Source organism: Oppia nitens, unplaced genomic scaffold (assembly GCF_028296485.1).
Source record: "Oppia nitens isolate AA-2021 unplaced genomic scaffold, nextdenovo-longstitch-racon4-pilon3 scaffold6_pilon_pilon_pilon, whole genome shotgun sequence".
Classification (NCBI taxonomy): domain Eukaryota; kingdom Metazoa; phylum Arthropoda; class Arachnida; order Sarcoptiformes; family Oppiidae; genus Oppia; species Oppia nitens.
The window spans coordinates 4179642-4194669 of record NW_026533250.1 but is presented as its reverse complement, the minus strand read 5'-3'; the positions used below and the strand labels follow the sequence as shown (position 1 = coordinate 4194669).

Here is a 15028-nt window from a genome sequence, read left to right as displayed (position 1 = left end):
TTATTACTATTATAAAACAAATTAATTAATAACAACTAATTATTATTGAATAACATATTGCCTAACAATTTGTCAAACAATTGGTAAGGAAGATGTGATTAACAACAAAAAAATATATGAATAAAATATATGACAGACAGTCAGTCAGTCAATCAATCAGTGAGTGTATGTGTATTGCATCGGTGGAAATGGAAACGGGATTTCCGTTCTTCTAAATAAAATCAAAAGATTTTCAGTAAACAATTGATAACAACAGGGATGTACATCATCAGTGAGGCAGAGTTTGATAAACAAAAAACTGCAACAGTAGGTCATCACCATATTAACCACTATTAATCACACAAATAAATAATATATATATTTAAATTAATTTAATAATAAATGTCTTATTTTATTGAATATTTTTTTTTGTTCAATAAATTAAACAATTAAATGTTTAGATAATAAAAATAATGACAAAAACAAATATTTTGTTAAAGAGGGTTATCCTTCATAATGTTTGGGAATATCATCGCCAGTAATCACGTGTCGCTTAATGCCATCCTTATTGATGACAGCAAGTCGTATGACACCACCGCTGGAACCGTCGCGAGCCATAGCAAGTGATAGGGCTATACCATTGAATCAATTAATTAAATAAAAAACTTTTTTTCTCTAAATTAAACTAATCGACAAAAAAAAAGACATACCGTTGGCCACAAACTTCATCGTCTCTTCTTCAGTCATATTGGGCTTGTAGTTAGAGTCGACAAAACCATAGATATAGGTACTGCCGGAACCACCGATTGCACACTTTTCGTTGACCAACATTCCGCCCAACGGTAGAGTAAATACCTGTTTTGCGATTATTTAATCAAAAAAGTCAATATTGAAGTCAATGTGTGTGTATGTCTGACATACCTTTCCGCCTTCACGTCTGTCCCAACCGGCGCATATGATTCCGGCCAACAACGAGTCCCTGTATTTATAGCACATCTCGCGGAATATATTGGCCGCAGTTCGGACAGTTGCCGGTTCTCCCGTTTCCATTCTGGACACAAATTGTAACCCAGAAATCGGTTTTAAACAATCAATCATTTGGTCGCCAATTAAACAAACAAAAAAAACTTACTCATAAAAATTCAAATGATAAGACACAACATCAGCGATGGCCTGAGTGTCGGCTGCAGATCCCGAACGACAACAATAGACATTATCGGTAATTCGGGTCAACTTATCGGTCACTCGGTTGGCAATGTATGCTCTAAATACAAGAAGTGGTTACAAAATGACAATAAAAAAAATAATGTTATTTATCATAAATATCGGATCAAATACCCAGAGGTTGTACGCGAATCGGCTCCGATGACAACACCGCCATCAAACTCTACAGCCATTATGGATGTCTACAATCAAATAATAATAATCATCAGATGGTCAGCAAATGGTAAGAGTGTTTGTCATATATATATCGGCGACTATGATATACTCACTCCAGTGGACACTTCTTCACGCATCCAATCGGGAATCAAAGCGTCCAAATGCTGGGCATTTTGATGGCCGCCCACAGCGGTCGGCATCGTCTCCATCAGCGGTGTCTTTACTGCAAAAGCCATTTACTATTTGCTGATAATAATGTCTTTTGGGATCAAATTTAGACAATAAATGTTTTTATTTGCCAACAAATGAGTGCAAAAAACTTGCAAATCATTGACTAATACTTTAATAATAAAAACAGATTTACTTTTGATATTTACAATACATTACGACTATTAATACAATACGTTATATTAATATTCCATTCATTGAATGATTGAATGATTCTGTAAATAAAAGTTAACTTTAAATAAATTAAAAAAAAAAGTTTTAAACAATTGATATTCAAATAAAATAATTAAACAAACAAAAAACCAAAAGCTGTATCATATGAAACATCATATTTTTCAGTCAATATTAGTAACAAACACAAAAGTTATAGCAACAAAACAAATTGTCAACTGATCCACAATTTGGATCACAACCAAAAAATCAATTATATTTTACATTACATAATAAATGTATAATTTCTTATCAATGGTCTACCCGTTGTCTGTAATGTCACTGAATTTATTGTAAAAATCAGTGTCTAAAGAATCTACAGATTCTATGAGAGTATAGGATAGAAATCAAGTGATAAAACAATAAATAGAAATATTATTTTAATTACATTAAAAAATAGAATATTTGAATAAAATAGAAAATATAGTTAATTTTAAACAATTTTTTTATTTGAATTGATTTGTATTGAAAATAATAATATTTGAAAACAATTTTTGTTTAATAAATGACTTAAATTGAGAAACAAATTGATTGAATGAATGAATGATTGAATGATGACTACAACCGAAATGTGTTTGAAATGTTGGAAGTGTTTGTTCGGTCGACCAAATTGTAGGATAATTTGTTTAATTTGGTAGTTCTTCTGCTAATTCTTTGGCCCTCTTGTGCGCCGCTTCTACAGCACCGGCCACTCCTGAGGCAACATCTGCTTTGTCGAGCACATGGATGCCATAAATGGCGGGTCCAGATGGCGAAGTGCAGCTATCCTTTAGCTCTGACGGATGTTTACCCGACTCTAGTAGCGTCAGTGCCGCGCACTGTACGGTTTTGGCGGCAAATTTTGTAGCCGTTTGACGATTGAGACCCATCTTGAAGGCGCCGTCGGCCAGAGAATTGATAAAATAGTAGACAAACGCCAATCCGTTGCCTCCCAGAGCACAGGCCGAGTCCATCTGGCTTTCGGGTATGTACTCGAGCTTCGATATGGTTGACAGCATATCCCTTATTAGTGGACTACACTTTTTGCTGTCCGGTTCCACATCGATGGCAGTAATGCCCAAACCATAAGCACAAGCAGTACTGATGCTTAATCTGTGCATTTCGATCATATACTTGTCCGGGTGTTCGGGATTCAATAGACACGCCCGGATCTGATCCAACTTTACACCGCTGACCAGCGATAGCACATACAATGGATGTTTCATATTTGGTATGAAATTTGTGGTCAACGGATGCGGACGCGAACCACCAATTTTGTAGCACTCTTTGATAACTGAGCCGTGAAAACACAGGAATACTATATCGCAGTCATATTTGGCGAATATATCGTAATTCCGTTTCGTAATGTGACAGCCCTTCTGTTTGATGGTCTCCAAGTTTTTTGTAGTCTTTGCCGACACATGTATGCGCTTTGGATCTACTTTTCCGTATTGAATTAGACCGCGAATGATGGCATCAGCTGTCTTACCGGCGCCGAGGAAACCGATCTTTGCTTCCGACAGATCTACCTTTCCTTTGCGTTTAGTGCTTGACTTTGAGCCCGACTTTGATTCCTTCTTATCCTTCTTTTCCTCCTTTTTCTCGTCTTTCGAATCAGTCTTTGTCTCTTCGGTCGGCTTTTCGTCGGCTTTTTTCTCTTCCGGTGCCTCAGCTTTCGGTTTCTCTTCGGTTGGTTTCTCTTGATCTGCCATTTCTTGTGATTTAGTTTTACAAGTAATTCAATTCAATCAGAATTTAGAAGAATTTTATCGATTTTTGTAACAAAAAAAAACTTTATTTATAACGACTGATCTGTTCAACGAATTGATTGAATTATTTTGAATTTTCAAAAATTAAATAATTTTCAAACATTTAATTGTTGTCTTCACGAGAGTTAAATAATCATTATTGTTAACAATTCACGAGACAATTATACTGTAAATTAAATTTTAATTAACACAATAGAAAATATCTTATAACTACTGTACTAAACTCCAGTTTTTTTTTAATTTAAAACTTTTGATAATTATTTACAACTTATAACTATAATATTGTTAGTTTTCACATTAGTGTTATTTTTATAATCATAAAATATTCAACAAATAATAGTAAATCATAAAAAAAATTTAGACAAAAAAACAAAACTATTTAGACAATCATCTATTTTGTCAGACAATTGATATATAATTTGTTTTAATAAAAAGTTTATTTATTTAAATATTTTTTGCTTTAATATGTTTTCTTTCGATAATTAGTTTAATAATTTCTATGACACTCTTTCCACTCGTTTATCCACTAAATGATCTTTCGTTGTCATTGTATTCATCATCGGTTTATAATCTCTTTTTGTTTGTCTATTGAATTCATGTCATCCATGGTCTACCTATTTCTCTAATCATTCATTGCAGTCATTAACTGTTTTATTTGTTAATTAAATTTTTAAAAAATATATATAATATTTAATTTTTAAAATCAATTGATTAATTCATTGATAGAAAAAAACAGTATACAACTCATACTATACTATTTAGTTGTACTGAAATAATGTTTAACTTAAGTTTTATAAAATCAATTAAAAAAAAAGTTATATAAAAACCAATGTTAGACAGTTAAGCCATCAGTTTAAGGCGTTTTAGTGTATATTTTATACATTTAGTTTACATTAGGCATGTGCTGTCATATGTATGTTAGGCAGTGAAGGCCATCCACTCAAAACACATAACAACACAAATTATACAGTCATTGGTATATAAAAACGTGTATTAAATGTTAAAAACAATTATTAGTTTTTTTTGGTTTCAATTGATTGAATAAATGCTCAGTTGTTTTACACTACAGTACATATAAAATAGTAAAAGTGTTGTATTATTGTTGTTATTATTAGTAGTAAATTACTGTATATTATATACACTACAGTATAGTAATTGTGAGTCCATTGAAATCAATACACAATTTTTCAAACACTTTTTATTAATTAAGAAAAACTACGAAAAATTTTTTATAACATATTTTTTACATTAATTTTCATTTTGTGAAAATTATTTTATTTTATTTTTTGGATTTATTATTAAAACAAATAATAATAATAATTGTAAACAAATTGATTGTATTTAGAAAAAAATGTCTTATTTATAACTAATATATTTTTTAGTGATTATTATTATTAAATAAATAAATAAATTTAATTGTTTTGTGATTTGAATCAATCACTTTGGGATACAATTGGTTGTTGCGATGGCTGACCATAAGATTCAGACACAAAATGAACACAATTTGGACAAAACTGGCGAAACTTCCGGTGATATCAAGAAGTCCTTCGACATTGAACTGGTCTGTGAGGCCCTCCAGAGGTGTATTGAAGACAAAAATGCCATCGATTTGACCCATTATTTGCGCGGATTTACTGAACTCTTGAGGTAATAATAATAATAATAATAAACTATTTATTTGTGTCAAACCATTTAAACCATTTTTTTCTGTACACAAAATAAACCCCAAAAGGTTTTTCAATCTGTTGGGCAAAGTGTTTGTCTTTGTGGCCAACGATGTCGAGTCAAAAATCAATATATTGGACGTGTATTTAAAAGAGTCTGAAAACGGACATCAATATCAAACATTACAGTCGATGATCGCCTACGAGAAGACAAGTAATTTGCTAAAGATTGACATTTCAAAGAGACCGTCGGGTGCGCGAACACTACTGAGACTGCATCGGGCACTGGAGTTTGTCGCACAGTTTATGCTTGAGGTTAGCCGACTGGACGATGATAAGGGAACGGCTGAAGTGGCCCGTCTTTGCTATAAACGTACGTTAGCTAAATACCATCCGTGGGTTATTAAACAATCGGCATCGCTAGCCATGTATACACTGCCATATCGGTATCAGTTAGTCCAACGGGCCTACGGCGGTACTGTACCGTCATCCATGTCTTCAGTAACCATATCCGATAGTATGAATAGGTTAGCAGTGATTGCCGACGAAGTTTTTCACGCCACTGAAAAACTTTTCGATGAACACGATTTGCTTGATTTACCATAAATTTGCTAAAAACATATGTTTTCAGCAAATATGTCAAATCAAACAATGGTATAAAAAAAAATCAACCTCTTCTACCCCTTAGTTATCAAATATATCTTTTATATATATATATTATTTTGGCATCTTTTCTATTATTATTATAATTATTATATTGAAATTGCCTAATGGAGTCTAATTAATGTTGTTATAATTGTTTTATTATTATTATTTTAAATTTTTATATACCAGTAATTACAATCAAATTATATATTTGCTATTATTTTTAAATATTTTTTTGTTGTCGATTTAGCACAAAATTTTTTAATTAATAATTACTATACTAGTTTTTTTTGTTAAGATCCAGGGGATTTGATTTGTAATCATAATTATTAGATATTTATTGCTTTATGAAGACTCATTGTTTCTCTCTCTCTCTCTCTCTCTCTCTCTCTCTCTCTCTTACATTAAATTTTATATGTTGTGAGATAATCAGCAATTTTTTCTAATTATATATATAATTATTAATATATTGTTTAATTTGGTTATTATTTTTAAAAGATTATTTCTTATCAATTATTATTTTTATTATTATATAAAAAGTTATCAATTTATATACACATTATTAGTGTGTTTATTATTTTATCACTTTTTTTTACTTCTAATTTATTTTATAAGCAAAATAGTCAAATGAAACACAAAATAGCAGTTAAAAGAAATTATTTGCAGTTAATTCCAGTCTTAATTAATTAAAGACATTAACAATTTTTTTAAGTAAATAATTTTGCTGTTAATGACATTGCCATTGAAATTGTGTTTACATTAATTGCTAACAGAGTGAGATATATAATAAATAAACTTTATTTAATAATTATTTAATATTGTATCAAACAACAATATTATGCAACAAATATTCAAATTTAGTCAAATACAGTAATTTTTTTTGAATACTATATAAAATAGATTTTTTTTGTTAAATTGAATTACAATTTGCTCACATATGAGAACAAATTATTTGAAAACATTTAAAAAATACCAACAGATGTTCAAAAAGAGATATTAATTACGATTAACATAAAATAAAATTTGTTTTTTTTTTTGATAAAAATTATACTTTAATTATATGTCTCTTTTATACTTTTAAATATTAATATAATTTTGTATATATATATATATTGTACACCTATATTACACAATATTAAAGTTTAGCACTTGAATACAATACAGATACCTACTGTCTGACTAAACATTAATTAGCTGTCAATTAAAGATAAGTAGTTTTAATATATAAAAATGATATTTAATGTAAATGTTATATTGAATTTTGAAAAATATTATTATTACGCTCATATTTTAGCAGTATTTTTCTCTTCAAATAATATAACAAAAATGTTAACTCACTTTTTATATTAATCACGATGTTTAAAAAACATTTTTTTCATTTATTATAAAAAAAATAATGATTTAGAAGTTTTATATAAATTTCAATACCTGTACAATATAATGATATTTAATTTTTAAAAAAATCTGTGATTTACATTTATTATTATTAGATAGTGATAATTAGTATAAAAATCGGTCAAAATTTTATTTGTAATTGTACTAGTTAAATTTGTATAAAATTATTTTTTAACTAATTATAATGAAAAAAATTTAAAAATATTTTAGGGAAAAAATTATATATAAAATATTGTATTATGTTTCCGGGAATTTGTCAATACTGTATATGATAAATAATATGTAATAAATTGTTAAAAAGATATTATTATTATTATATATAAATTAGATTTATATAAAGATTAAAACTAAAAACTTGTTATTCTGTATGGATATTATTGTAAATATCTAATAAAATTGCCGGAAATTTATTAATATTAAATTTATTAACTTATTTAAAAAATTAATTAATTAATTTAAATAAAATTGTTTTTTATTGACTACAATATTTTTTTCATTAAAACAAAACGATAGGATTATTTGAATATAAATTATTAATTTAATAAAAAATATTTTATTAATATTTATGTTACTTTTTACCTTTTGTTTAGTAAATGTTTATAATATTGTTAGTAACAAAATTCATATGTAATTAATATATAAATTATTGTATAAAAATTAATGAAATTATTGTAGTTTTACGCAATAATAATAATTATTTATTATTTATATTACATTTTCAATGATTATAATTTATATATTTAAATATGTATATTAAACTAATATAGTAAAAGTTCATTAAACTTTTTTAATAATAAAAGGTAAATAAAACATTATGTGTAAACACAACATACAAATTCAATGCCAATATTTTGGTTAATTTTGATAACTATCAATTTTTATCATATGGTAAGTATTTTATAGAGATAAAACATTTTTAAAACTGTTATTAAACTAATATACTGTAGTTAACATTTAAGATATTTTTTTCAAAATCGTGTTATAATAATTATAATTTCAACAAAGTTTATATTAATGAATTTTAAAAAATTAAATTACTATTATAATAATATTTTAATATAAATTAAACAATAATTTATTTTATAATTTCCTAATTCAATACTTTTATACAATACTGTATATAGTACTGTATGTATAATATACATTGTATATAAATTTACAGAAATATATAATTGTAATATAATTACATGTATTTATAGAAAACTTGCAACTATTTTATTTGAATCATTAAACAATTAATTTGCATTTTATTATTGTTTTATAAACATCTTTTAATAAATATTTATTTTACATAAAAAATAATTGTTATTTAATAATTATTTTTATTTAAAATATATCAAATAACCACATAATTTACAGATATGTAAATTATATTAAAAGAATAACAAAACTTAGATATTTGTAAATATGGTATACTTTGACATCAAGTTTGCATATCATTAATATATATTTTTTTAATTAATGTACATATTTAATAATATTGATATAATTTATTTTTTAATGTCTAGGAGTTTAGAAATAAAAAGTTTTATATTTCATAACTAGTAGCAGAAAATTACTAAAATAGATATTAAATATTATTTTTAAACGTTATGTCATTTATCGTAAAAACGTATAAATTGGTTGGAAAACATTATTCAAATGTTTCGCTACTGTTAATAGTTTATAAAACTTATTTTTCTTGTCTATAAAAAAAAGTTAATTATCATAAACATAATTATAATAACCAATAATAATATAGTTTTACATATTTATATTAAAATACACACATTATATCATATCTTATTAAGTAATATATCTTTGCGTTCAATTTTTTTGTTGTAACAAATGTTTGAATGCTATATAAAGAATCTTATTAAAGATAATTATAATTTAAACAAAAAAGTTATTTCATATATTTATGGAGACAACTGATTGATTATGAATTATAATTTTACAGAAAAAAAAGTTAATTACAAACTTTTTTTTATTGGATTTAAGATAATTCAAGTACTAATTTAGCGATAATAATAACAGTATTTATATTAGTGTTTCAACAAATAAAAAGTTTTCAAATAAATAAATCACTGTTTGTTATACACAAAGTCTAACTTATTAATTACTTATTAATTACTAATAAAATTTAACTTATTTAATATATTTAACTATTAAAAAATCAATAATTGTAAATTAAATAATAAATTAACATAATTATTAAATTATTACATATTTATAAATCAATCATAAAACAAAATTGTATTAATTTTACTAAATTATTAAATAAGTTATTATAGTAATTAATAAAGTTTTAAAAAATATATATTTATAGTAATAACAAACTTTAATATTATTGTATATTATATGTGGTGTTGACTGTATGGTTGATTGAATCCGTTTGTCAGTTATCTAAATGTAAACCCATAGCTGACTATCGATAGTATCGATGGTATCGATGAATACACACACAAACACATATACATTAGACAGCAGTGTATTAGTAGACACAACACAAGGCTATAGCCAATAGTGAGAACACAATACTTGCGTATTGAATGGTATTATTGAATGGAAAGCCATTGAATTGTATTGACTTACAAAATATTATACTAAGTGTTGACTGTCTTTATTAGTGGCAATTGTGTTGTGTTTTTGTGATTATTATTAATAATAATTGTTTGTCGACAACAATAATAACAACAACAACAACAACACTGTTTTCGAGTGTCCACTAAAATCACCCGTCGGTTGTCAAGTCAAGTGTTGGTCATAAAAAAGCAATTAATAGTTGCCGTCACAGCCATTGGCGCACTAATCGGTTTAGTTTACCAGCGATTCAAGTCAGCAATTGGTCTCACAGTGACAATGTCCGACACAGCGACGGTCACCCAAAACAGCGCCCAACCAGCAGACGACAAAACCGCCGAACAAACGGTAAGTGTTGTCAATCGGTGTCCGACTATCGGCTAAAATGTCAATTACTGCCGGTTTGTGTGTTGGCCGGTGTGCGACAATACGCGCGCCAAACGGATTTGCCGCACATTTGTGCCATTAATTTAGTCTATTTATGTTAGATTTGTTTAGTGGACAGTCGTGTTTTGTTTTAGTAATGCCATTAGTGTCTAGTCTAATGTCAATGCATGCCATTGTGTTTCAAAACGATAAAATTGATTTTGAATTAAGTGTTTACAATATAAAGTGTATGTATGATAGATATGCCATACAATGTGTATGTGTTTTGTGAATGCATTGCTATATACTGTATGTGTATATAAAAGTGTTGTATTTTTTTATTGTAAGTTAAATGGCGTCTAAATCGGCGCTCAAAAAGCAGTGCTAAAAGTTATAGCAAACACACAGTCAGTCAAATAGAGAGAGAGAGAGAGCACTGTTGGCTCACAAACGCCGATAACATTGAATGCATTGACAACACATGTCTATACTATTGGTTGATAGCTATCAGCCAATCGCTAATCACATTTGACTTCTTAAAGCGCTTAAAAACCCCTATTATATAATACAAGTGCTCTCAACATAAATGACGATCAGATTGTTTGTGTCGACAACTTATTTAAAGACGTCTTTAACTAATTGTTTGTCTTTTTTCTTAATTATATTTCTTGAAACTAAAGGCTGAAGTAAATCAAAATTCAGTTATCAAAGACAATGGTACTGAAGATGTTGCAGATGAAAGTGTGTCGCCAAACAAGAAGTTGAAACTATCTAATGATATCAATGTAAGTGATATATAAATAATTGCTTTTGTTTTTAATATCTTTAAAATTAATATTTGGTTTTTTTGTTGACTTCTTAAGGAGGATTCAAAGCCGTCAGTGACGCCAGCAAGCGGTGGAAGAGGTCGTCCAGCAAAGGGATCGGCGAAAAGACTGAACATTTGGGAGAAGACGGCCAAAGAAGGCGAAGCTTTGTTGCAAAACTTAGGCCATAAAGGTGGCGATGAAAATCCCGACGGCAATCGTAGGACGACTCGATCTCAGACACGCGGTACACCTCCCGCAGCAGCACCAACACCTCCCAAAAGAGCCGCTCCTAAGTCGCCATCTAAGGTAATAACGTTAAGAGTTGTTGAATTCGTAAAGCTTACAGTATTTGGTTTTTATTTATAGGATTCAGGTTCAGGAACACCTAAACGAAGGGGTCGGCCGCCGAAAAATTCAGTGTCGAGTAATAATTCTATCGACGAAAAATCTGAAGTCGAAGCCAACAACTCTGAAACTAAAGTCGATGGCAATGATGTGACATCGAGTCAAGAGAAGGTCGAAGTTAATAATACTTCGGAATCAAAAACAACCAACGATTCGACTGCCAGCCAACCGCAGGCCAACAATAGTACTGAGCCAGAGGTGACCACAACCGATGAACCAAAGGTCGTACCGAACGAACAAACAAATGATGTCAAGAATAAAGCAAATTCTAAATCAGATGATACCTCAAAAGCCAATCCGGTTTTAAAAGAAACAACACAATCGAGTCCGACATCAGAATAATGTAAGTATTGGATCAGCTTTTAAGTGATAATTTTGTTTTGTTTTTTGATAATTAATTTTTATTATTTTCAATTATTAGATAAACAAATTGTGCAACTCTTCGATTGATATAATTTCATCATTTTTTACATTTTAATTATATAAGTAAAACAAAATTCAATAATAATTATTTAAATGACAAACATTTTTTGTTAAATTGCAAAAACAAAACATTGAAAATTTTTATCTTATATATATATATATTCAGTTCGTCTATTATATCATTTTTTTCATTAAACACACATTCATTTATAATTTTGTTAACACAAATGAAGTTAATTTCAAACTCTAGGTTCAAATACATTTAACATTGATTTTCTCATAATTTGATAAAATAATTTTTAGTGATTTAATTTATATTACACTGTTTTTTGTTTGTTTTTTTAATATATATATATATATTGAGTTATAACACATTTTACATTAACCGCACAATTATATAAAAAATCATTTCAAATTTACTGTAACACTAATATATATATATATAAAAATTATCTCTTATTTGACAACATTGTCTTTAATTGACTTCATTTGACTCTATTTTAAATTGAAAAAAATGTAAAGAGTAAATGAATTACAAGTTTATTGACATTTTGTAAGATATTTCTCGAAAATACATAAAACGATTTAATTGATAAAAAATGTAATCCTATTTCATAATATGTTTTTAGTTTTGATGTATAAAAAGATAACTATTTCTCATAATATAATTTTAAAATATATGATTTTTGTGCTAATATAGTTTTAAAATACATTTGATACAAAAAAATAATTGTGTTTAAATAATTACTGTATAATAATTTTTTATTAATTAATATGATATGCCATTATAGAGAATATATCTATAAAACTATACTTTTATGTTTTAAACTCACCTCTTATTTTAATAGTCATCACAAAAATACAAAAAGAAATGTTTGTTTAAATTATTTTATTAATTAAATTATTATTGACTTGAATTGAAAAAAAACTACAGATTAGATGAGATTTTGTAATGAATAATAATAAAATAATAATAATAATGTGTTACAATTATAACATTTGTTGTACAGTTAAATCATAGAAATAGATAGTTTGGCAATTATTTTCAATAACGGTAATTGTTTTTCAAAATATATTTATAGATTTATCGGCAAATTATGTTTTTCTGAGTTTAGTATCCGGACATTGAATGCACTGATATCTCGATCCAGTTCTTCGATATAGTCATCTGTAAAGCTGTCGTATTTTGTAATCAATTTGTTTAATCTTATGAGTTGTTTGTCCAACCGCTTACCGTCCGGCCATACCATTGGATCTTATTGTTTATACTGTACTGTAATATTGAAGTCAATGTTTGGATAATATGATTGCGGGACAGAAATCAGTTGACTAATAAAAAAAATAAATATATATTAAGAAATCATTTTAATTACATAAGAAAAATTGATTCATTTTGTTTAAATGAAAGACAAAACTGAGTGTATTTCATGATTATATTAGTATGAATTATATACACATCAAAAGCAATTATCAATTATTTTATGTTTTAAAAAAGATTTCTCATTTAATATATAAATATATAAACATTTTTTTTATTATTATTATAATTGATGCATAAAACTTATTTAAATAAAATTAGTACACTTTAATAAATTTATTAAGTTTTTTTTTATAAATTATTAAGTGTTTACTAATAAAATTGAAATAAATATTTTATTAAATACAAAATCAAACTTAAATACAAACTTAAAAAAGACATTAATTAAATAGCAAAGTAAACATTAATAAATAAAATTGTTATATTAATAGTTTAAAAAATTAAAAGCTGAAAAATAAATCATAACATAACTAAATGTCATTAAAAAACATGAAAAAATTTAGTTCAAAAAAAGCATTTATAAGATTAAATAGTATTGAAATATGACTTATAATTAATGAAATGCAATCACAAAATGATTGTGAGATTTATATATATTTAGCGGCGTTTTGTTTGCATCCGTGACTTGCGTTCAGTATTGTTGCGGACAACTCTTTGATTGCCGAAGTTGTCCTCAGATCTAATGCGACAATAGTTTGTGTCTTTTCGTTCAACGCTTCGGTTCTTCTTTTTAAACGACTTTTTGATGGCATTTCTTTCGACAGTCTTTGACTCCATTGAATTAAAAGTCATTTCGCGTAACGGCTGCTTAGTGTCGGCAGATCTACGATATGTTCGGGTGTTTGTTCGCCGATCGACTCTATAGTCATTTCGTTTAACTTTCTCTTCGTCCTTATTTTTGGCAATCGGTTCTCTGCGACGCCGATCGATTGGTCTGTAGTGGTGGTCATACTCACGAGTATCGAGAGCCAGGCGTTTGGAATCAATTGGAAATCTTTTGCTCACTTGTGACCACTGTTTCATTCGGTGATTGAGAAATTTTAGCTCATCCATGAGTTCCCGCTGACGCATCAAAAACTTATAGAAAAGTTTGTCAGTATTCTTGAAACATGTCTCCGACATCGGGAACTTCAGCTGAAGTATAAGACTTGAGTCAAGAATCAGATGTAAGTAAACGATAATTCGCGTCAGTCTTGATGTGTCAACTGTTGTCTCTAATGGCATGTAATTGGCGTAAAACGAAGAGTTAATAAAATATGGAAATGACATGTCTTTGCCAATGTCGAAGTAGACCATAGCCTCTCCCATGTGGACAATTGAATCCAATTTTTTCATCGGTTCAAACAGTCCGTCGACAAAGATGTTGTAACGCATACGCCATCTCTGGCCTCCCGAAGCATAGTTGCGATACATTTGCGGATATCTTGGATCCACTAAAGCAAAGTAGAACTTAAACCGCGAGTTATATCTGATTCTCAACGGAATGTAATTTTTTATTTCCGACAGATTGACAATACGTTTGGGCTGACCGTTGGAATCGCTAATGTTAACGGTTTCGCCCCATTTGGACGACAAAACATATGGTTTGCTCTTCCTTTCGTCATTTTGGTTGCCTTTAGTCTTGCCGTCAGTCTTAGCTAATGAGTCGCCCGTAGAACTCGAAGAGATAACGATTGCCTCTTTGAGATCCGTTTCAATCGCATTAAGACTTCTGACCGACTCTTGATTTAATTGTGAAACGTTTGACGAATTGTCCACTACTTTGCTCTCCTCTTCATTCTCATCGATCTCGGCTTCAGAGTCTTGTGTTCGCAAATATGCATCACTTCTGATGTTATTTTCAATGTCCTGTTCGCAGATATCTTTGCGCAACTCTTCCTGACTAACGTCTGGACA

The 15028-nt window shown here is 28.2% G+C and overlaps 4 protein-coding genes across 4 annotated transcripts; 2 read left to right on the top strand and 2 right to left on the bottom strand.

Annotated features, from left to right (window-relative positions):
• Window positions 1–376: 376 nt before the first annotated feature.
• Window positions 377–1721, bottom strand: LOC128963020 (proteasome subunit beta type-6-like). Its single transcript, XM_054309486.1, has 6 exons — window positions 1473–1721; window positions 1318–1385; window positions 1112–1243; window positions 901–1030; window positions 690–834; window positions 377–611 (listed from the first exon to the last, which is right to left on the bottom strand). Exons 1-6 carry the CDS (start codon window positions 1593–1595, stop codon window positions 484–486), a joined length of 726 nt encoding a protein of 241 aa, XP_054165461.1. The 5' UTR covers window positions 1596–1721; the 3' UTR covers window positions 377–483.
• A 702-nt stretch (window positions 1722–2423) lies between these two features.
• On the bottom strand, window positions 2424–3488 carry LOC128962715 (pyrroline-5-carboxylate reductase 3-like). Its single transcript, XM_054309118.1, has one exon. It carries the CDS (start codon window positions 3486–3488, stop codon window positions 2424–2426), a length of 1065 nt encoding a protein of 354 aa, XP_054165093.1.
• A 1478-nt stretch (window positions 3489–4966) lies between these two features.
• On the top strand, window positions 4967–5930 carry LOC128962279 (ceramide-1-phosphate transfer protein-like). The gene is made up of 2 exons (XM_054308644.1): window positions 4967–5192; window positions 5278–5930. Exons 1-2 carry the CDS (start codon window positions 5011–5013, stop codon window positions 5813–5815), a joined length of 720 nt encoding a protein of 239 aa, XP_054164619.1. The 5' UTR covers window positions 4967–5010; the 3' UTR covers window positions 5816–5930.
• A 3994-nt stretch (window positions 5931–9924) lies between these two features.
• LOC128962199 (AAC-rich mRNA clone AAC11 protein-like) lies at window positions 9925–12001 on the top strand. The gene is made up of 5 exons (XM_054308553.1): window positions 9925–10159; window positions 10858–10962; window positions 11041–11292; window positions 11353–11734; window positions 11813–12001. The coding sequence occupies exons 1-4, from the start codon at window positions 10091–10093 to the stop codon at window positions 11731–11733; spliced, it is 807 nt and encodes a 268-aa protein (XP_054164528.1). The 5' UTR covers window positions 9925–10090; the 3' UTR covers window position 11734; window positions 11813–12001.
• The last annotated feature ends 3027 nt before the right edge of the window (window positions 12002–15028 follow it).